Source organism: Callithrix jacchus, chromosome 9 (genome assembly GCF_049354715.1).
Source record: "Callithrix jacchus isolate 240 chromosome 9, calJac240_pri, whole genome shotgun sequence".
In the NCBI taxonomy this organism is placed as follows: Eukaryota; Metazoa; Chordata; class Mammalia; order Primates; family Cebidae; genus Callithrix; species Callithrix jacchus.
The window spans coordinates 2,754,189-2,778,646 of NC_133510.1; the positions used below are offsets into that span (position 1 = coordinate 2,754,189).

The following is a 24,458-nucleotide window of genomic DNA, read 5'->3' on the forward strand; positions in this document are numbered from 1 at the left end:
TATAAAGGAAAGAGGTTTAATTGACTCACAGTTCCACAGGGCTAGGGAGGCCTCAGGAAATGTATAATCATGTACAGATACATCCTCTGTAACCTAGGCAGAGGTTCCCAAACCTCAGTTGCTGTCTTCTGCACACCCACAGGCCTAACATGATGCAGAAGTTGCCAAGACTTGGGGCTTGACCCCACTGAAGCCATGACCTGAGCTGTACATTTACCCCCTTTTGCCATGGCTGAAGCAGCTGGCACTCATGACACAAAGTCCCTAGGTTGCAAGTTTGTGGCCTGGCCTGTGAAACAATTTTTTCCTCCTAGGCCTCTGGGCCTGTAATAGGAGGGGCTGCCGCGAAGATCTCTGACATGCCCTGGGGTCATTTTCTCCATTGTCTTGGCGATTAACATTTGGCTCTTTTTTAATGATGCAAATTTCTGCAGCCCACTTGAATTTCTCCTCAGAAAATGGGTTTTTCTTTTCTATCACATCCTCAGGCTGAAGATTTTCTGAACTTTTATTCTCGGCTTCCCTCTTCCAGTTCCAATTCCAAACCATGTATTTCTGAATACATAAAACTGAATGTTATTAACAGCACCCAAATCACCTCTTGAACACTTTTCTGCTTAGAAATTTCTTCTGCCAGATACCCTAAATCATCCCTCTCAAGTTCAAAGTTTCACAGATCTCTAGGGTTGGGGCAAAATGCCACCAATCTCTTTTCTAAAGCAAAGTAAGAGTGACTTTTACTCTAGTTCTCAAGAAGTTCCTCATCTTCATCTGAGACCACCTCAGCCTGGGTTTTACTGTGCATATCACTAACAGCATTTGGGTCAATGTCATTCAACAAGTCACTAGTAAGTTCCAAACTTCCCCACATTTTACTGTCTTCTGAGTCCTCTGTATTAGTCTGTTTTCATACTGCTGATAAAGACATACCCAAGACTGGGACATTTACGAAAGAAAGAGGTTTACTGAACTTACAGTTTCACATGGCTGGAGAGACCTGACAATCATGGTGGAAGGCAAGAAAGAGCATCCTATAGTCTTGGGCAGCTCTGCCCCTGTAGCTTTGCAGGGCACAGCCTCCCTCCTGGCTGCTTTCACAGGCCGGCATTGAGTGTCTGCAGCTTTTCCAGGCACACAGTACAAACTCTCAGTGGATCTACCATTCTGGAGTCTGGAGGATAGTGGCTCTCTTCTCACAGCTCTGCTAGGGAGTGCCCCGGTAGTAACTCTGTGTGGTGGCTCTAACCCCACATTTCTCTTCCACATTGCCCTAGCAGAGGTTCCCCATGAGAGCCCCACCCCTGCAGCAAACTTCTGCCTGGACATCCAGGAATTTCCGTACATCCTCTGAAATCTAGGTGGAGGTTCCCAAACCTCAATTCTTGACTTCTGTGCACCCACAGGCTCAACATCACATGGAAGCTACCAAGGCTTGGGGCTTCCACCCTTTCGAGTAACAGCCCAAGCTGTACCTTGGCCTCTTTCAGCCACAACTGGAGGACCTGGGATGCAGGGCATCAAGTCCTTAGGCATCACACTGCTTGGGGACCCTGGGCCCAGCCCATGAAACCACTTTTTCCTCCTAGGCCCCAGGCCTGTGATGGGAGGGGCTGCCATGAAGACCTCTGACATGTGCTGGAGAAATTTTTCCCATTGTCTTGGGGATAAACATTCAGCTCCTTACTTATGCAAATTTCTGCAGCTGGCTTGGATTTCTCCTCAGAAAATGGGATTTTCTTTTCTGTTGCATTGCCAGGCTGCAAATTTTCTGAATTTTTATGCTGTGCTTCCCTTATAAAATGGAATGCCTTTAAGAACACCCAGTTGCCTCTTGAATGCTTTGCTGCTTAGAAATTTCTTCCACCAAATACCCTAAATCATCTCTCTCAAGTTCAAAGTTCCACAAATCTCTAGTGAAGGGGCATAATGCTGCCAGCCTCTTTGCTAAAATATAACAAGAGTCACATTTGCTCCAGTTCTTAACAAGTTCCTCATCTCCATCTGAGACCACCTCAGCCTGGATTTTACTGTTCATATCACTATCACCATTTTTGTCAAGGCCATTCAGTGAGTCTCTAGAAAGTTCCAAACTTTCCCATATTTTCTTGTTTTCTTCTGAGCCCTCCAAACTATTCCAGCCTTTTCCTGTTGCCCAGTTCCAAAGTTGCTTCCACACTTTTGGTCATCTTTTCAACTGTACCCCACTCTACCATTACCAATGTACCATATTAGTCCCTTTCACTCTGCTGACAGAGACTATATACCTGAGACTCGTAAATTTATAAAGAAAGAGGCATAATGGAGAACTCACAGTTCCATGTTGCTGGGGAAGCCTCACAATCATGGGGGAAGGCAAAGAGAAGCAAGTCACATCTTATATGGATGGCTGCAGGGAAACTCCTCTTTTTAAAACCATGGAATCTCATGTGACTTATTCACTAATGTGAGAACAGTGTGGAAAAGACTTGCCACCATTATATAATTACCTCCCACTGGAGACCTCCACAACACATGGGAATTCAAAATTAGATTTGGGTGGAGACATAGCAAACCATGTCACCCTCCAATCTCTAGAAAGTTCCAAAGTTTCCCTCATTTTTCTGTCTTCTGCCCTCCAAACTATCCCAACCTCTGCCTGTTACTCTGTTCCAAAGTTGCTTCCATATTCTCGGGTATCTTTATCGCAGCATCCCAATTCTGGTACCATCTTACTATAGTCCATTCTCACCCTGCTATAAAGAAGTCCTCAGACTGGACAATTTATAACGAAAAGAGACTTAATTGACTCACAGGACTATGGAGGCCTCATGAAACTTCCACCGTGATTGGTGGAAGGGGAATCAAACACATCCTTCTTCACATGGTGGCACAAAGAGACAGGTGCCAAGGAAAGGGGGGAAAAGCCCCTTATAAAACTGTCAGATCTTGTGAGAGGTCACTCACTATCACGAGAACAGCACCAGGGGGGAAACTGCCCCTTTGATTCAGTTACCTCCCACCAGGTCCCTCCAACGACACATGGGATTATGGGAACTACAATTCAAGATGAGAGTTGAGTGGGGACACAGCCAAACCATATCACCTGGTATAGAGGCTTTTCTGCCTTCTTTTGTGTATATATAATATCTGTGAAGTTCTAGACTTTAATCAAGTATATGGTAAACATTTACTAAATGAGTAATTTTCTCTCTAGTTTTTGTTCCACAGTTTCAGGTCAATCATGAAGTATTGGTAAGTGGTAAAAATAACACTAATATGAAAAAGTGGTCTACAGGAGATTCTAATCTAATTGAGACTGCGTTAAAGAGTTAACAGTTCAAGCTGACTGTGGTGGCTCATGCAGCCTGTAATCCTAGCTACTTGGGAGGCTGAAGCAGGAAAATCACTTGAGGTCAGGGGTTCAAAACCAGTCTGAGAAACAGTGAGGCCCTGTCTCTACAGAAATGAATAAAGTGAGACTGCTGTGTCTACAAAAGTGAATACACATTTTTTTTAAGTGCAAGTTCGCAAGGAGATCAGAAGGGATATCTGGGTCTACTTAATGAAGTAGATATGACTTAACAGTAAATAGGAGGAAAGAAAAAAGAAAAACTTGATTAGCACAATAATGAAACAAAAAAGCCCATTGATATGGGAGGTGACAAGGGAACTTTGAGGACATCTACCAACATCTTTGTGGAAGTGCTGGTCATTCATTTAACAGTTTTATTACAATACGCTACAGAAATTTCTTACACTTTACAGAACAACAAATTTTTAAAATATAGAGAAGAAAAAGGATATTAAATCATCTTGAATTAATTTTGAACCATATAGACACAGAACAACAATTATTAAATTGAATGAGTGCTGAGGGAAATGAACACAGGCAGAGTCAAAAGCAAAAAATAAAAAAATACATATTTATGGTTATTCATCATTTCTTCAAGAGATGGACTCAAACTAACTGGCAAATACTTTACAGGATGCTTTGGAAACAAAGATCATGGGCTCAGAGCTTGCCTTAAAGGAGCTCATACTCTCTCTAAGAGAGAGCCAAGAAGATAAAAACTGAAATACATTTGCTGTTTTATGCCAGACATATTCTTGTGACCACGATGGGCCTGCTATTCCTCTCGGTTTGACTCACTTTTAAACTTCTAGACTGTAGGACTCTGACCTCCCTCTTGGGAGAGCATTTGCTTTAGAAAACCTGTAACAGCAAATTCTTTCTCTGCCCCTGTGGAATATAGGTAAATCTTCTCCCAGCCTCTAACTAGCTTTACAGTCTCACAAAATAAAATTTTAGTTTTAAAATTAAAAAAAAAAAAGAAGATTTAAATGAAGGAAGAAAGGATGGAAGGAAAGAAGAAAGGCAGGCCTATCTCCTAGTCTCTGTGGGAAGGTAGGAGCCCAGCTTTAGTAAGTACCAATTAACAGGTGGCTTAATCACACTAGTCAATGCTCCCGTAATGTCCTCCAGCACTTTTTCACTAGCTCACAGCAGCATGGACCTCCTCTCCCATCATCTGTCTCCTCTATAATAGTCTTCAATAAAACCTTCATTGTCATTTTTAACAAATGTCTGGTGCAATCTCTTCGATACATCAATCCATGGCAACACTAAAGACTCACACTGTAGAAAATTAGGTCGAATTTTTTTCCTAAAGTCTTGGTACCTGGACTGGATCTAAGTAATGAGAATTAAATACACTGGGTGAAAAGGGGCCAGAAGTATTTCAAGCCAAGTTTGAAGAACAGGACATGGGTCGAAGTTTATGAAGCACAGGTCATGACCCCTCATATCAATTCCTTATTTGAAAGCTTCCTAACAAGGGCAATAGATATAACTGAAATTGAAATAAATTTGAATTCTTTCTATGAAAGTCAATAAAATACATCAGATTTTGTAAAAGCAACTTAAAAATTACTCTTCTACCTCTACTTGTCTCTTTCGACTTTGTTTTTGTTACAGTTAAGTACAAATCAAATCCTGTTGAGAAATTTTTTACTACTAATATACTTTTTAACCGAAACCTTTGAATCAGGAGTTACAGAGGAGCCTGGCTGATGGACAGGCTGAATCACAGTTGTAGCAAAGACTCTTCCATTCAAGGTGATTCCTTAAAGTTACACATTGATGGCAGCACATTCATAGGGAAGCAGCTAACAAAAGCTCAATTTTCCTCTTTGTTCCCTTCAGGACAGTCCCTATGAGAGCAGCTGTTCTCTTATTAATACTGTTAAACGTTAGCAATAAACCTCTCTGGAATTATACTGAATAAGAAGGTGACGTAGAAGAAGGTTTGTACCAAATAAATTTGCGTAGATTAGAGTCTGCAGGTGGTCTAAAACATGCCTGTATTGAGAGCCAAATTGTTCAATACTGGAACCTTTTGAAAGCAGAACAAAGAGCCTTTCATTGCTCCAATTCTAAATGCAGCTTAGCACTTCATTAGAAACCTCTTAGTTCGCTGTAGGAATCTTTCAGATTTAATTACGAGGTGGGGTAAAAACCTTCTTCTCCTGGGATACCATATTGAAACATTTTATTCTGTGTTTCCTGGGACATCTCCAAGTTTTACAAACTACAGAAGTTATCTGTGCTTATTTATTTTTTTCTGGAACCTAAGTATTAGGCGAAGTCAAGGTAACCATCTTAGCCAATATGAACTCTGAAATTAAAATTACTGAGAGCCAAAAGCACTGAAGTTAAACATTAAGAAACCTGGTTTTACTTTCTGGTTCTACAACCTTGGGATGTTATTTAAATTTCTGAGCCTCAGTCTAATCTTTTGTAAAGTGAGGCAGCTAAACTCTTAAGGATCGATTCCCCCTTCATTTCTGAACTTCCATTACTCTATGTGACCAATATTTAGTAAATACTGATGCTTCCCTGTATTTATCATTTTCTTGGCTGTAAAGGAATACTTTAAAGATAAGATTTCCAAAGCTACAGTATCAAATCATTGCGAATGGGATATTTTTCCATTTTAAGAAAATATGGTCAGTTAACTTTTGGAAGGTACTATCAAACAATCCAGAAAACTCTCAGTCCTGCTTTAGGGAACTTGACAAAAATGGGAAGGGATGACAACTCAACACTAGAGAACAGAAAGAAATGGAATCTGTGGCTATAAAGTTTGCTGCTAAAGGTTAGGTTGACAAGCTGAGCCTGTTAAATCTCCTGGCCTGGGTCCTTCAATTCCCAGTGCCTGAATCTGCATGTCTGTATTTTCCATGGGTTTGAGTTCAAACCGCAGTAAGTCAGGGCCCCTGGGAACAAAGCTTTTCCAGAGGCTAAGCTGACAATACCTTCATTCAGTGGAAAACTGTCTCATTCTTAGTAAGACAGTAAACTACCTGGCTCTTTGAAATGAAAACAAATAAAAAGAGAAAACGAATACACGTTTATTAAATGAAAAAAAAAATGAATAAATAACTCATGAATTCCAAGTTTTGTCTTCTGGCTCTGGATCCCAAGATCAATACAAACTTTCTAATGGAAGCCTTTTGATTTGAATCAGATAAATAAAATATAATTACTTTGACAGTAGAAAATTGAAGAAAAACAATATTTATTTCTCCAACTCTGTAAAAAAATTAAGATTGGCCAGATCTGACCTGAAGCTCAATTTGCAAAAATCTACCTCATCAGTTCATAATTGATAATGACTTCTTTATGTTTGCTTATGTGTGCCTACAACAGGGTACTTATATGAGGGCAACACGGATCAGTACAAGGTTAATCTCCTTACAAGATAGTTGGAATGAACCAAGTTGTGCATTTTCCTGATTGTTATAAAAATAAGCACAAAATGATCAGAATAGTTTTGGTAAGGGCTTTGGGAATATTAAGACTGTACTTTATCTGTAAAGGTAGACAGAAATCACATACTGTGTTCTTAGGAACCACAGGAATAGTATTTGTGCAGTGTCATTCGACGGGTCATGGATTTTTACTAATTATGCTATTAGTCACTACTTGTTTCATGACAGGATAAACAGGAAAGTCGATTTAGAGGCTTAAAGAAAAATGATTTTATAGTCGATTAAGCTAAATAGGTTAGATCGGCCACATGACGCACTCCAGCCAATTACCAGATGTGACGGGTTCTCATTGTCACTGTTGCTACCGCCCTAGTCCAAAGTCACAGTCATCTCTCACTTGGATAATTTCAACAGTCCCCTGACTGCTCCCCCTGTGTCTACTCTTGCTCCCTTCCCAACCACAGCATCTTCTCAATAGAGCAGCCGAAGCAGTCCAGTTAAAACGTAAGTTGAGTCTACTAACTCTTCTGTTCGAGACCGGTGACAACTTCCCATCTTACTCAGTAAAAGCCAAGACTCTTACTGTGACCTGTAGAGTCCTACCTTCCAAGCTTGCACAGGCTGACTTATTTGTTGTTGCTGTTGTTTCGCTGTGTTTTGTTTTAGGCTTTTAGCATCTGAAGCTATGATTTTTAGTTTCTGTCTCTAGTGACAAGCAGAAAAGAGGAATGAGGAAGGGGCTTTATTGGCCCAACCAGAAACAGAAACTGAGGACCCATGACTGCATTCTCTTCCTTGGACACGTTGGCTCCCCACTGCCTCTGTCTTGCTGCTCCAGCATCTCAGTTCTTCTGCTCCCTGAACACCCACCCAGTGCACACCTCAGGACCTTTTCACAGGTCGCTTTCTCCTCTCCTCGGAATCCTCTTCACACATGTAGCCCCAGGGAGCATCCCCTTACTTCTTGCAGCTCTTTTCTTTCCATTTAAAAAAAATTTTCCCTTGTTTACATCTTTCCTATCCCTGGTTATCTTACCTAAAATTTTAACCTATCTCTATAATATTTCACATCTCCTTCCTTTTATTTTTACTCTCATATTTATCAGTATTTATCACTACAGTAAATATTACTGTATCTAACATACTATAGACATACTGACTTGTTTTGTTTTGCTTAGTGTCTACTGATCCCACTAGAATATACTTCTATAAGGGTGACGATTTTTTTTTTTGTCTTTTTTTTTCCCCACAGCTCTACCTCTAGTACCTAGAATGATGCCTGGCACAGAGCAGGTTCTCAATCAATGTCTGTTGAATGAACAAATGAATACTATCTCGTATTCACATGGAGTTCCCCTAACCAAGCCAATAAAAACCTATGATTGGTCTTTATAGTAACCGAAATTCCTTTCACTTTTAAATCACTAAATACCCTGAAGAATAGACATCAACTCTTTTTTTTTTTTAACTTCATGGTGGAGAAGATATCTTTGTATGATATATATTATTATTATAGATTCCATAGTCTGGAATTTCTAGTATTATGATACTGGGTAAGGTAGCTATCCATAATCAAACTTGGCAAATGATATATAGACTTGAAGTACTATATTTCATAAGAAGCATAAAATTCATCTAAAGTAAGAAAGTAATCCAGGGAAAACACATTAGAACTAGATCTTGGAACTTACCTGGAGATTCATTATTTTCACAGGTTTCCTCTTCATGTGGTGCTGTTGCTTCTTCTTCCTCTTCTTCTGGGTCATCAGTATCTCCTGACTCATCGCTGTCTTCCACCCATTTTCCTGGCATTAGTCCTGCTGAATCGTAGGAGTTGCACAGAGGCCCCACAATGTGAGAGATGAAGGATTCCTGAAGATTGGCCAGCTGAGGAGCAGAACGATCCATGAAGGGGCTTATGGGTAACCCAAGGCTGGCCTCTTCATCACCCTAGAAATACAACACAAGTCAAGTCAACATTCCCTTGGCATCTGAAGTTTGTAAATAAGCAAAACCCCAGACATTAATGCACACATTTCTTTACTTGACAGCTAAAAGATCCTACCTCAGTCGCTAGGATTCCTATAGAAGGACTTTGCTGCTAATTAATACTTTTGTGATCTTGAGGTTTTTGCTTTTTATCAAGGAGAAATACAGAAAATCTAAAGTCTAATGTATCAGTAGATAATATTTTTATCACACAAGTCAGTGTCTTTTATATGAAAATATAAATGCATTAAAACGTAATGGTGAGGCCAGGCACGGTGGCTCATGCCTGTAATCCCAGCACTTTGGGAGGCAGAAGTGGGCAAGTTATGAGGTCAGGAGTTCGAGACCTGTCTGGCCAATATGGTGAAACCCCATCTCTACTAAAAATACAAAAAATTAGCTGGGCGTAGTGGCAGATACCTGTAATCCCAGCTACTCAGAAGGCTGAGGCAGGAGAATTGCTTGAACCCAAGAGGTGGAGGTTACAGTGAGCCAAGACTATGTCACTGCACTCCAGCTGGGTGACAGAGTAAGACTCCATCAGAAAAAAAAAAAGCAATGGTGAGAATAATTATTTAAAAATATATAAATGTAGCCTATATTCATTTTTTTTTGCCTTGGCTGCCAGAAAGCTTAAAAGAATTTATTGCTCAATTCAAGGGGTTACCTTATCCCAGATTTGGTTTGAATTATTAATGTATCTTCTGTGATTGTATGGTTTCTGATATTCTTATTTATCTATAAATTTAATAATATTACTGTATAAGTATTTTATTTTGAAGTGCTTCAAATCTTTTTGAGGGGTAAAAAAAGGAGATTTTTAACCAGTGTTAACCTAGCAAAATTAATAAAGGAAATATCCCAAAATATCAGCAACAATTATGCCTAAGAAGTGGTATTACAATACATGAATTTCCCATTACTTTACATTTTTCTGCATTTCCATATTTTGGGAATGATTATTAATAAATCTGTTTCTTAAGAAAGGCATACATTATTTTTTAAAAGCACAAACCTTCATTCTGCATATGAATTCTACTTATAATAATCATAAAAGTTCATTCTAATCTCTGTTTAAATATGTCCAGTGACAGACAATTTCTTACTATTATTAAGATGTCTCAGCCATTTTTGGACATGTTTAACAATACAAGTTTCTTTCTGACATTGACCTGAACTCTGCTTCCCAATAACTTCCATAGACTGGTTGTAGTCACACCTTTTTTAGGGCAGTAGGGAGGGATCTAAGTTTTTTTAATGAATCAGATCCTGTGCTAAGTATGTTACATAATTTATCTTCTTTAATCTCCACAGCAATGTTATGATTAACTTCTTCCTAAATTAGTATGTTACTCCTTTAAGTATAAAAGACAGTTATATTTCCCCCAGAGAAAATATCTTCATTTCTTCACGTGCTTTTCTGTCACTTATTTCTGTCCTTCATGCATGCCTCTTCACCTCCACATTCTTTTTTTTTTTTTAATTGCATTTTAGGTTTTGGGGTACATGTGCAGAACATGCAAGATAGTTGCATAGGTACACACGTGGCAGTGTGTTTTGCTGCCTTCCTCCCCTTCACCCACATTGGGCATTTCTCCCCATGTTATCCCTCCCCAGCTCCCCGCCCTGCTGTCCCTCCCCTATTCCCCCCAATAGATCCCAGTGTGTAGACATTCTTTTTAAGAGTGGTTCACGGTACCAAACAGGAAGGTTCAGGTGCGATCTGACTGGTGTAGGGTCATGTCAGGAGGATCACTCCTGGCTTGTGTAATTGCGGTAGCTTTTTTAATAGTCTGCTGACTCTCACATTATCATGTCAGATGAAATGCCTATTTCTTTTTAGCTTTTTCATACACTATTGTTATTAATTTTTCTTACAAAAGCGAACTTAATCTGATATGCGTATATATTTAAAGTACCATATACATATAAACTATTCCATATATATTTAAACTACCTTCCATGATAATAAATTAATTTTTTTAGGAAGGTAAGTGAACTTAAAATGCATATACATTTAAACTACCATATACATAAAAGCTACTCCATATACATTTAAATTACCTCTGTGATAACAAATAAATCTATAAAAGAACAGTATTTCAAGGATCTTCCTAACCTCTGACAACTTTCTCAATATTTTCTTCCCCCCAAATGCTTGCAGATGACTTTATCATAGAAGGTTAGATTATATTTTAGTCAAATTTTTACACATCACTTTTTATCTCCTGATCAAAACTGACCAATGCATTTTCTGATCAAAGTATGAATATAAAATAGAGAGATCATCCTTTCACAGCCATTAGAAGCTTTGAGCAATTCATGAGCAACCTGTAAGTATAGACTGAGACATATTAAACAGCTGTCAATTACCTGCTCATAAAATTCATTGACGATACCATCTGTCCACTGAAGATGAAGCTCTTTACATTTAGCTGGACCATTGATATCAGCCAACTTTATACACATCTGACACACCAGCAGACGATCGTTTTCATTGGTCCAGTCTATTCCAACGTCATCATTCACCTGGTTGAGACAAAGGTAAAACATGTTTTGCTTCAATAAAAATAAAAGTGGAGCAGAAGAGAAAACAAAAGAACATTTATTGTCTACATATTACACAGGGATCATAATACCAAATAATTGGGAACTCCTAGCTATTTTAAAATGTTATTGGCCTACGTAAATTAATGGTAACAATAGTTCATCAGAAAAGTAAAATAATAAATTATAGATAAAGCAATAATTATGGGTGACAGGGTGAGTATAGACAAAAATAATTTAATCATACATTTAAAAAGAACTAAAAGAACATAAATGGATTGTTTCTAACACAATGAATAAATGTTTGAGGTGACAGATACCACACTGTTATTGTGCATTACATGAATTTATTAATGTAACCCATAAATAGAAACACTATATACCTACAAAAATAAAAATTTAAAAAATCATTAATTATTGTATTAGCAACAAATGCTTTTTAAAATTGGCATATATAATCAATTACTTTTGGTTTTTATTTTTTTGAGATAGAGTCTCACTTTGTCTCTCAAGCTGGAGTGCCCTGGTGCAGTCTTGGCCCACTGCAACTTGTATTTCCTGAGTTCAAACAATCTTCCTGCCTCAGCTCCCCAAGTAGGTTGGACTACTGGTGTGTGCCACCACACCTGGCTAATTTTTGTATTTTCAGTAGAGATGCGGTTTTGCCATGTTAGCCAGATTGGTCTCGAACTTCTGGCCTCAAGTGTTCCACCTGGCTCAGCCTCCCAGAGGGTTGGGATTATAGGCCTGAGCCACTGCACTGGGCCTTATTACCGATTACTATTAAAATAATATAGTTACGAATCATAAAAGTTTTCATAACTTAATATCTGGGCATTTACTTTTGATGTATAAAATTTTGCTTCAACTTTTGATCTGTACTGCGGCCAGATAATTTATATAAATATGCCACAGAGATGAGAAAAAATTAAAGAAACCAAAACCACAATGACAGAACGTGTTATTTCTCTGTAGCACAAAGCATGATCTATAAAGACAGGATCTTGACCTCCTGGGCATCTAGAATCAGATCAGTGTGTATATGTGCGCTCTGGTTGCACATTTTATTAAATTCCATTTTCACATTTGACATGTGAGAGTTGACAGTAACACGCTTGGTTCAACAGTTTGCTTCCATGATGTCTTTTGGTGTGTCTGTAAAATGAAGACTGCGACAACTCTACTGACCTTGCTGTTAAATTTGGCCACAAAGTCAAAGTGTTTCTTCAGGTCAGTGGCCAAAATTGCTTCAATGACGAGGAAACGGAAATGCTTAAATTCCACATGGTCAAGGTTAACTAAGAAGTTATACTCTGGCCGGGACATGAAAAGATTCCATGCAGCAGCTGCGTGATGATTCTCCAAAACGGAGCGATCGTTATACAGCACCGCCTAGGCAATAAGAGAGTTAAGAGTTCAACTTTTTAAGAAAATAATCACAAAACTTATGAGAGTATGCAGTGCTTCTGAAATTGCTTTTTATTCATACAAAAAAGAAATGTATTCATGTGACATTAAGAATCAATTATTACTATATAATGATGCTATTATTTTTCTTGATTAAATTTCCCTTTTTTGTAAGATAAATTCCTTTCCTTGAAACGTTAACAGAAACTCTTGTGAGGGGGCACTAGCCTATCTTAACACATACTTTAAAAAATTTTCTTTACATTTCCTTGTAGGGTACAGGAATTTAAACATCGAAAAGATATACAAATAGAAAAGAAACAGGAGGGAGGAAGACAAAAAAATTACATTTATGTTATATGTAAATATAATTATACCAATACCTCAAGACGTAATTAGGTTACTTCCTGTATCTGGCATACGCATTACCTCCTCTTAAACACATATAGCTATTAAAAATAAATGGAATCCCCAACGTGCCCATGATTCAAAACATTCCCACTCCACTCCACAGGAAATATCACATTTTATCTAGTATTTAAGGATATAAAATGACGTTTACTTGTTTGAAATTCTCTAATAATGCAGAGAGAAGTTTTATTAGAGAATGTTTTTTAAAAAAAGAAACTGCCTACAAAATGCCTAAACAGTACTTTGCAAGAGAGCCTATGGAGAAAATAAAAGGCATAAGGACAAAAAGAAAACACGAAGCACTGAAAAGTGATACTGAGGTTTATAAAAATGTAGACATGTAGAAAAATCTGAATGGCAGATTGTCCTGGCCAGTGGATTTTTGCCTATCTTTAAAAAAAATAATTCTGGTGTATGAAAGACAAGTGGAAAAAAGGTAGATAATCAAGAAAAAATGATCAGATAATTTTTACTGTATATAGATCCAAGGAAACCTACAGAACAGACTTTAAGATCAGCTGTGGAACGGGATACCAGTGGGACGGAAGAGGCAAAGAGGAAAACAGGAAAGTAATATAGAATGAAATTGGCCTCTGGATCTTGTAGAAGAGCAGAGGATCTCAGAATGTTTAGTAACTTGGGTTCAGCCAATTAAATAAATAAGGGGCTATATTTGATTGTATAAATGGGCATGTCTAGAAACTTAGTGATGAATTTTTCACATAGATTGAATTATACACCAAGATGAAATTTAAATTTATTCACTGCTTTTAGAATCTATGTTTAGGCAAAAAAATTTCCTCCAATGAAACAAATTGATGTTAAAATTCTACCATCCTATAGATATGCCACAAGAATCATAATTGTTATAATGAATATATTTCAAAGGAATGATCTTTATATACAAAGAACCCTTACATTCTTAGAAGTCCAAGAAATACTGGGTTCTCTAATCTTTTCAGAAAGGGGCTTTTGTATAGGTTGCCTTTTGTTTGTTGAAGGGGTCCATTAACATGAATTCAAATAGATTTTCTTCCTAAGAAGACAACTGAGAAATGGTTTCCATGGGTAATTAAGTTGTATAGCTGCCATTAGTATCTTGGAAGAATCTATGGTTTCTTTTCAGAATGAAGAATTCATGGTTTTAGCATGGTCTCTGAGAATTTTCAGGTAAGACTATATATAGTTATATTAACTTGATGCCTATTATAAATCACACTTTGCTTCTTGAGAAATGTTTAAATTATTTCTCCTAACCCAAAATCTAAAGATTTACCTGAGGAGCACTAGTTGCAACCAGGAAAGCATTAGTCCTTCCTGGGTGATCATAATCATGCATGGCTGCAGCCACATACAGTGCCATCAACTCTAAGGCAGGGATATTCCCAGACAGGCATCCGTACTTATCATCTGTCACATTATACGTTTTTGAGAATACATATCCCATATGTCCGTGTGTAAATCCACTGTCAGAATCTGAGAAGAGAAAATGAGAGTCACAGAAATCTTTTTTAAAGGTATTAAACTGACATCATTTGTCTTCACTTACTTTTTTTTTTGAAAACAAACACCCTCGTTCCCATGTCTCACAAGGGAGTGCAGATTCACTTCGTACATACCTGAATCACTGGCTGAACCATGATCATTAATCACAGTTGAGAGGCCTGGAATAGGCTGAGTAGTAAGATACCAAACAGCATGTAAAACGTCAGTGGCATGGACTCTGTTGTGATCTGTAATCAGTGAACACAAGTCGTCAATTTACCAACTCTGGGGTCGTAAGAACTAAGAGTGCCACCTACTGGACACACAGTTCAGTCCTAACATTTCACTATTTCCATGAAAGCCAAACTTTCTAGGACAAATATTCTTTGATTCCTCTTCTATAACTCTATAATATCCATAGTAACAAGAAAGAAAAACCCCCTTGTAACATTTATTATGCATGCAGATACCTGAAGTAGAAAAATCTGTGTCAATAGTGGGCCACAAACTACGTATATAGGAAACTCACTGTGAAACAACTGTAATGTTCACTCTTGTACTTTTTCATGTTCCTGCCTAGAACTGCAGAGAACCAGATAAAATAACAGCTATGACACACTTCAACTAGGTCAGACATACTCCGTCTCTGATAAACGGTACTCAAATGTAACCTGAGAATAGAACATCACACCATTTTTCTGTATCAATCTCGAAGCACTGCAATAAAGTATCTTTTATATGTAGATTATATCCACAAGCAAAATGCAAAGCCACAATTATATTCTCTAATTATCTAGAAATTCTCATTTGAGAATATAGTTCTAAGAAATACCTAAAAAGAAAAATCTCTTTGTATAGTAATGTTGAAAGCTAAGCCATTTAGAAGTTAAAACCTATGAGAAAACCAGATTCGCTAATCATATTGCCATCATTATGGGAAGGGGGTCATACTCCACACGTGCAGTTCGACTTCTTTCAAACCATAACCACGTGCCCGTTGTGCCCTTGCTGCCTTCTGTGCCGTTCTTCCAAGCCTTCTAGAAGCTTATCAGACCTCTCATTATGCTGCACTGCTTAGTGTGCTTTATTCTAAATATACTAACTTTACATATTACATTTCTGCTAACCACCCAGGATACTGTTTCCCTCTCTAGTGTAACAGATTACATTTCTGCATAATACTTAACACAAGAACAAGAGAGAAACAGGAGAGAACAAGAGTGACAATAAGAATATGAAAGAAACACCTAGACCCTAGTAAAGGAAGGAAGAGGGAACCTACGGTCAATGTAGCAATTACAGCACTTAGGTGGGTGCTAAATTTCTGGCAGCTGTTAGGAATCAGCCTTTAGGTGAGAATATGCAGCTAAATCTTAGGTAAACACCCTGGAGATTCAGCGGAGAGGCCTGGATATATAGGTTTGAAAAGATCTCCTCAGAAAGGCTTAAAGAAACTCAACTCTGGCCAGACTCAGTGGTTCATGCCTATAATTCCAGCACTTTGGGATGCCAAAGTGGGTTGATCATTTGAAGTCAGGTGTTCCAGACCAGCCTGGCCAACATGGTGAAACTCTGTCTCTACTAAAAATACTAAAATTAGCCTGGTGTGGTGGCAGGTACTTGTAGTCCCAGCTACTTGGGAGGCTGAGGCATGAGAATCACGTGAACCCGGGAGGTGGAGGTTACAGTAAGCTGAGATGGCACCACTGCACTCCAGCCTGGGCAACAGAGACTCTGTCTCAAAATAATAATAATAATAAATTAAAAAATGAAAGAAAGGAACTCAACTCCTAGCTTCCTGAGGAGAAAAGAGCAAAACTTGGATACCTGTGTCTGTTGTAAACATGAATACTAATATTGTATGGTATGTCAAAGAGCAATTTTATTAAGACTGGCATCTATATCCCTGAGTCCAGACCATGTCCAGTGATATAAGACCTTTACCATTTACAAATAATTCACAGGCAACGCAATTGCAATCATATTTTATGTCTGTACTTGGGCTATTTATGAAATTTTCATACTGGAATTTTCTGGATTTGGGACAGGTATGTTTTCACTTCTGCTATATTTATTATCCATGCAAACTTGATTGAGTTACTTAAAATTCATTTCTTTGTCTTAAAAATAAGATACAGTAGAAAGCCTCATTTCTTCATCTTAAAAATATGAGAATAACACTGTCAACTTTATAGTACAATTGTGACAATTACAGAAGGAAATATATTTTAAAGGGCCTGATACAAAGTGAGCTTGCAATTTGTGTAAATATTATTCATGTAAAATAAACTCTTACTGTAGAACAAGATAAAACAAGTATAGATCACCAGCTTTCTCCAAGAATCACTGCTGGATTTGTAAGAATAAAATAAAATCTCTTCTACACCTATCAGGAGGCAGAAGACAGATGTGAGACCTGGTATGGCAGGAAAATGGCAGTCTGGAAATAGGGTTCCACTTTTGGGAGGTAAGTTGGAAGCCAGCTTTTGAGTTAAATTACCTTCTCCTGTTGCAAGCTGGGAAGATTACTCTATGCCAGTAGTTACTATTATTACTGAAAGTCAAGGAAACCTGTGCATGAGCACAGCATTGCAGAGGTGGATGCTGGGGCAGTATCAGTGTTTCCAGAGCCTGTTTGGGGTAAGGAAATGATAACATCTATTCCAGGTGAACTTGCAGCTCCTGAGCTCTCATCACCACTGCCCTGACCCCACCCCAAGGCCTAGGCCCAGAAAATTTTATAGGGATTATTTTTCGTTTTTTTGTTTTTGTTTTACAAACTCAACAAGCAAGCAATCCTAAGTAAATAGTCTAGTGCTGAAAATACAAGATGAAAAGCTGCAACGAGGCTGGTACGATCTTGATTTAAAAGCGGGGTAAAGACAGTATATGTATTTTAAAATGTTCCTTTTGCTTTGAGTATAGATTTAAAAGTACTAAGTTAAAAAATCACTAACCAAATCTAGCTGCTTAAATATATACATCTAGTTACATGTCTGTATGTCTAGGAGAATAACACTGTCATCCGTCACTTAGACTGAAGAATGGAAAACTATCTGTCCTGTTAGCAGCCAGTAACATGTTTATTCATCAGATATTCAGTTAGCATGTATTTGGTATTATGCCAAGTGCTGGCATCTCCACCGTTCTTGCCATTAGCTCTCTGGTAACTCAACCCAGGAGCAAGGACACCCAGGAAGGAAGCCAGCAGGGTCAATGTGAGTTACTGGCAGGTTTCTGTGCGGTACATAAAAATGCCTACAGATTCCTCTTTAAGCAACTGAGAAGGACAAGGAACGCTATCAGACCTATCATCATTTTCTCCTTATCATCATCATACCTCTTTCTTCACCTCCGCATTTTGGACAAATCCCCAGTCCCCTCGGTGACGCCCTCACTCACGCGTCAACCCCATCGCCCTCCTGAATGACACATAGACGCACACGCATACACTAGCACGTGGTACACCCTACCTCTTTCCCAGAGTCCGCCCATCTCCCTCTTCCGTCTTGATACACTTGTTTTCTCAACTTTCTCCTTTTCCCTCAAGCACAGAGTTGAAGGGAGCTGGTATGGAGGGTTGGAGTTGCATGTAAATTCACAGATTTTAAGATCCAAATTTACATAGTTTTGATTTAAAATTATGTGTATCCTATGCACCGTAGGGTGAGGGGAAGTAGTAAAGAATAGAGCTAACACTTTAAGTATGTTTTTTCTTTTGGAATATAGTTGATACTCTGGTAGTTCTGCCCCTGTAGCTTGTACCATGTCACTTCAGTTTCCAGCTTTAAAATCAGCGGGAACATCATGTGCAGCTTAACTGAACTGGACTAAATACAGCTTGAGCGGGACTAGTCTCCTTGCTGTCATGAAATGAGTGACGTTCTCACAGGTAGTCCTGAGGCATTCTCCCCATTTCTCAAACTTAAATAAGGATGAGAGGTGTCAGGGGGATTATACTTTAGAGCTGAAACTCTTTGAAAATTAAAAAAAAATACCCTAAAAAATAACAGCATCAATAAATGAATATGGATGGATTTTTCTTTATTAAGCAAAATGCCCAACTGGAAAGGACTATGAATGACACCAAACATTATTTACCTCCCTGTCCAATTGAGTACTGACCATACATTAATTTATCACGTTTGATTGAAACTTACGATATATTTGATATATTTTCATCACATTTACATTATTGAGCTGCCTATATTTATTGTCTTTCCATTGCTACTACCATGAAATTTCTTTAATTCTCTGCTTAAATGTAGATTCTTCAATTTTTATCAGACTTCTAATCACACATTTAAAAGCTTTCCTATGCGCCCTCTTCTCTTGAAAACTGTTAGAGGTACACTTAGAACAATAATAAATTTAGTTTTTAATATTTGCATACATTATCATATTAAAGTTAATCCAACCCCATTTTAACTTCGGTTCCTCTTAGGCTTCATTTCAACTCTGGATTCATTTAGATAGAACCGTTAGAAATATATCCAAAGTAAATATTAAAATAAGTAGTTACACAGCAAATTTTTATATGTACTAATTATAATTAATAAGTGAAGCTTTTAATAAATATTCATATTAATTAATCTCAGCACATATGAAATATTCATTAAAAGTGATCACAGATGAAACTAGAGCTTTCCTATGGAAAGATGTAAATAAATTCCCTTTATGGAAAGTATGTAGGACTTCTAATAGAATAAGCAAGTTTATTATGACAAATTATTTTCACTGGAATAAAGAACCCACAATTTCAGAGAAAAAAATATCTATTTACTTGTCATATATAAAAATGTAACAAAACATAAAAGTAAATAAATCTTAGAATCTGAAAACTTATTTTTGTACTTAAATACTTGCCATCTTTCCACTATGATTCAGTGATACACTACCTGTGAATAAGTTGGTGGTTATTACGTCCATGGAGGTTAGTATCAATTTGAACTCTGCAGCTTTGCTATGGCTAATTATATCACTAATACACATTTGAAAATATAACATGAATTTGGAAATTCAGCCTAGCTGTTCTTTAGTGTCCTCTGTGGCTTCCTTTCTACAAAGGCTTATTTATGGAATTCTTTAGCCTTCGAGAAATCCTGAACACTTAGGTCAATCACTGGCCTTCAAGTAGGCTGGGCCTGGGAAAACGGTATTAGGAACGCAAGGCTTATCTTGAGATCTTTTCCAGCTACCCCTTTTTTCATATTTTTCTTCCAACTTCCATGGATTTGTCAGCCAGATGTCCCAGGGGCCCTGACACTGTGAAGCTCTCTTTCCCCTCCTCCAGCGTCTTACTCTGCCTGTATTTTAGTCCTGTATTCTTCAGAAAATCTCACTTGTAAATTCAGTTCTTCATTCTCTTCTTCTGTGACACACTATCAGCTGTGTATATTCGTTCCAATGTAGCATGTGGATGGGATTTTGAAAACAACATGCTCATAATAAATCCCTAGGTTAGTGTGATTCCCCTTTCTGGAAATACTTGTGCTTTATCAGTATTAATTTATTTTTTTAATTTAACTTCAGCTCTTTACAATTACATAAAAGTTTACGAGATTCTGAAGTCCGAAGTGCATAAAAGCAAATTTAAACTTAAAAGCTTAAATATGATTTAAATAACGTGTTTCCAAGACATGCTCCAGTCAATATATTATGTTTGGTTAATGTTCTTTCCATATGTTTATTTCCTTGATGTGCTACATGATTTTTTGATGTCTCCACAGTTTCCCTGTTTGGACCTTCAGACACTGTATATTTTGCAGCACTGTAGGACCATTTTACTTAGGTGTTCTGATCGACGATACCTGAAATGCTACATAATGAAAACTCAGCATCTTCTGTGTGTTCCAAGTTTTTGTTAATGTAAATGGAAACGTATTCTTACAAGACTCGAAGCTTGAACACTTGATTGTGTGTTCGCCTTTTGTCTTCCCATATACCTGATTTTTAAAAATGTTTCTCATCATTTTTTCCATAACCACTTCCAGATGTCTCTTTTCTATTTTATTAACCAGACTGTCATCCTCCTGACCCTCTAAACACCAGCCCACTTTACCTTATGTTGAGAAAACATATATAGTGACTTAACTCTTCAGATGCCACAACAAAAGTTGAATTCGCCCAATAAAAGGGATGAGTTATTAAATGAGCAATAAATTTAATATTTAATTATCTATTTCCAAAAGTAGCCATATGAAAGTGGACTTAGGTTGGATTTACTGTGTGCTAGGTACTACAATAACCACTTTAAAAATATAATCTTATTTGATCCTAACAATCATATGAAGCAGGTGTTATAACTCTCATTTTATGAACTATGAAATGAGGCATCCAGAGGTCAAGTAAAACCTAGGGTCTCATTCAGCTAAAAAGTAGAGGAGCCAGGCAATATTTCCTAATCATCATATAATGTCTCCATAGTGAGTGTTTTCCCCGTGTAATTCTGTGCTACCTGCTAATGATTCGCTGTCCCATTTACCCACAGCAAATTCAACATATTTTAAAAGTATTTCACAAATCTCATATACTTACAAGGAATATCCCTGTATCCGATCTCCAAAGCATGAAAATAATTCATAAATTCCCTAACTGGAATTTTAAAAGCTTCAAAGAGGCCCATGTCTTCAAAAAGTCGGTAAGACACCTGTGAAAGAAAAGACAGAGGCTTAGGAAACATCCCCAGTTGTATGTCAGACACAAAGAGAACAATTCTGAAACTGAGTAAACATTGGCAACTGAAAAGACTAAACGGCTTTTCAAAATCTGAAGGTGTGTCCTTTTAAATTGGTTAAAATAAAAATGATAATCATCAAACGCAGGCTGTATATTGAAACTGATAACTCATTTCCATTGCACGTGTCTTTTCAAATGAGACTTTTTCCATTTAGTCTCAGCCAAAAGGTGATTTCTTGGAATGTTCACATTAATTCATTTCAGCTGTCCTAAAGTCTTATGGTGGCAAAAAACATTTACATATTTTCCATAATCAAAATTTCATGATTTTTGTTCTTGTAAACTCAAATAAAAGGAACAGTCCCCAAAAGTTCTACTTAGCAAGTCACATGAAGCAGCATTTTTTCAAAATTTAATGTCTAGCAAATTGGAAAAGTAAGTGGTAACTAATAAGGAGCACATATCAGTATATTGCTCTATTTTTGGGACATGATTGGAACAAAAGATACATTATTGAACTTGGCAGGAATCTAATTGTTAATTATTCTTAATCTTTTTAGTGTCTGCTGGTATCCATGAGTCTTAGAAAACATTTTGTGGCATTTTTGGTCCAGTTTTTTCTCCCATTCCCAGCTCACAGAACTTCAGAGCGATTGATGCCTGCACTGCAATTCTGTACACAGTCATCTGTGCTGTGCACTGACTGCTGCCCTAACCGCTTTTCCACTAGGTCCGAATTCTCACGTGGAGAATGTGAAGGTGCAATAACTCAAGGTGTTTTATGAAAATCTGAGAAGCAACTGAATGAACGTAAGAAGCGTGGGCTTCTGATATGGATAAATCTACTTTTGAATCCTGGGTTGAATATTTAATATATGACTTTAGAAGAGTAGCATATTCTCTTTTTAAGCCTTAGTTTCTTCTTCTGTAAAATAATATTTTAAAAGCCCAGCACTAAAGTCACTGTGAAGATTAAGTTTTTGAGACTCTGTGAAACATACATCAAATATAAAACAAAATGAGCTATGTCTCTCTATACCAGGGAACACACTCCCCAGTAAAAAAACGTAAATAAATAAAGAGGCGGGGGGCGGGGGCGGGGAATGCTTCCTGGCTCATCGCCGCATCTTGTGGTACCATTATGAGCTTATTTCCAGGAGAGATCACTCCCTCAAAGTTGCAGTTTGTCATGAGTTTCAGAAAAAGATAACACGATCTCCCAGGGGGCTCCCTAAGGTGTGAGGCAAAGGTGAATTGGACAGAACAGCCACCCTTAAATCTGTCCTTAAGATGAGCTAGAATAAGAGACATTGCTTAGCACCGAGAATTAAGGAAAGGAAGAAGAACAGGACTCTCAACTCCTAAAGTGCAAGGGCTGCCATCATATTCCTCGACACGGTCAGAGACAGAATGGAGTCTAGCAGAGGCAATAACTGAATATTGTCCAGACTCTGTAAGAATTCTGTCTCATACTCCTTCAACAATGTTAGTGTATGTACCCCTAGACCAGACAGCCATATGTGCCTGTAGAATTAAAACTAGAAGAAACACCTGTTATCTTTTCCCTTCAGTCTTCACAGATCAGGATCCTCACCCCAAACAAAGTTCCACATTCAGACACATGTTGAGTGATCCAAAGAAAGCTCATCTCTGAGGCGCTGCATAGAAAGCAGCATTTCAGTGATTTCTCTTCTGGTGTTTTGCTGAGAAGTGTTAGTGATGTCAGTAAATCTGGGTTTGGGTCCCGAATTCTTTCCTCAGTCTTATATCCACAGGTTTGGTGGTCCTTACTATCTCTGCTCTGATAGTTATTCAAACTGATAAGAACACACCTCAAACGTGCAGATAAGCCCATACATATTATCGCACCATCCTCCTTGTTTAATGAAGGGTGTGTATTTTGATAGGTCTTCCATAGTACAGCAAATCCATCACTGTTTTGTGGTTTAAAACAAACATTTTCAAATTCTTAATTTCTGTGTGTTTTCTTTCTTCTTCAGGAAAACAAATAATTACCTATGTGAAAAGCCTTGAGAGCAATCTAGCCTGAAGAAAACCATACTTACAGGCTGCTCACACGGCAACAGTATTATCCTTTATTTCTTGTCATAAATAGAGGAGTTTGTGATTTTCAGATACAGAGAACTCTATCTGATGTGTTTCTCAAAGCGGTAGGAGGAAACACATTTTGGCACATCTTATCTTTAATAAGGTTTAAGCTCCATAATCTTCCAAAGTTATTAAAATGTCAATGAAAATTATTTGACCATAAGTTAGTATTTCTAAATAGGTGGTTTTCTTCTTTTAGGGGCTAGTGTCAGATTTTCTCTTGCTTAATTCTATGAATCCTAGATGGTTTGTCCCTTGTTTATATAGCTCTATCCCCTCCTACTTTGTCTTAAAAAATATGTAGTATTTTAATTGCAGAATATGACATTTGACTCACTTGAGGTTCCTTTCGTTAACCCACCACCAAGAAATCTACAGAACGTTGTGTTCTAAAACTTCCTTTCTCCACACAACACCTATCCACACGTGTCCAGAATTTACAGAGCTTTAAGTAACCAAGGAATTGTTTGTCCTATATTTAAATTAGTATGAATGAACGCATTTCTTACCTGACTAAGAATACGGCCACATTTTCTTCCTATATTTTCCACTAAATCAAAAATTGGAAAATTCCAAGCATTTAGCTGCTCCATAATTGAGTCCAGGTTATCCATGACAAGAGGTTCGGGAGCAAGAACTGGTTTGTCCTGTAATGTTTAAGATTAAAATACTTAAGCAGCAGGTACTTTTCCTACAGGGCAATTTGTGCTTCGCTAAATTCAATAAATACTGTGGCTACTGGAAATAAATGACTTAAAACTCCAAGGTGAATGAGTGATGTTTACGAAAAAAAAGGTCAAGATGAACAAGACATTGACCGCAAAGTGAGGAAAGGAACTGACGCTGTTTCAGACATGAATTCTGCACTAGGAAGTGCTTGCCTATCACTGGTCCATATACACTCCAGCAAAAACATGGATGTTTCTTCTATAAGTCAGTACAACTGCTTTGGATCTACTGCAAGGTTCTTAAGGTTTTAAAGACTTCAGAATATTCTGAAATTACATGTGAATTTATATCTCTACATGATTATGTAAATTTTTCTGAGATGAGGGTTCCTTCCTTAAACTCTCAAAAAAATC

The 24,458-nt window shown here is 37.6% G+C and overlaps 1 protein-coding gene across 5 annotated transcripts in view; it reads right to left on the reverse strand.

Moving 5' to 3' along the window:
- PDE3A (phosphodiesterase 3A) overlaps positions 1–24,458 on the reverse strand; it is a 337,466-nt gene that overhangs the window by 18,419 nt on the left and 294,589 nt on the right. For all 5 annotated transcript variants that reach the window (XM_035255181.3, XM_054237914.2, XM_035255182.3 and 2 more), the window contains exons 9-15: positions 23,886–24,023; positions 21,127–21,238; positions 14,724–14,837; positions 14,381–14,580; positions 12,475–12,678; positions 11,113–11,268; positions 8,442–8,700 (exon numbers count right to left, since the gene is read on the reverse strand). In XM_035255181.3, the coding sequence (XP_035111072.3) occupies positions 8,442–8,700; positions 11,113–11,268; positions 12,475–12,678; positions 14,381–14,580; positions 14,724–14,837; positions 21,127–21,238; positions 23,886–24,023 (1,183 nt within the window). The remainder of the gene's footprint in view (positions 1–8,441; positions 8,701–11,112; positions 11,269–12,474; positions 12,679–14,380; positions 14,581–14,723; positions 14,838–21,126; positions 21,239–23,885; positions 24,024–24,458) is intronic.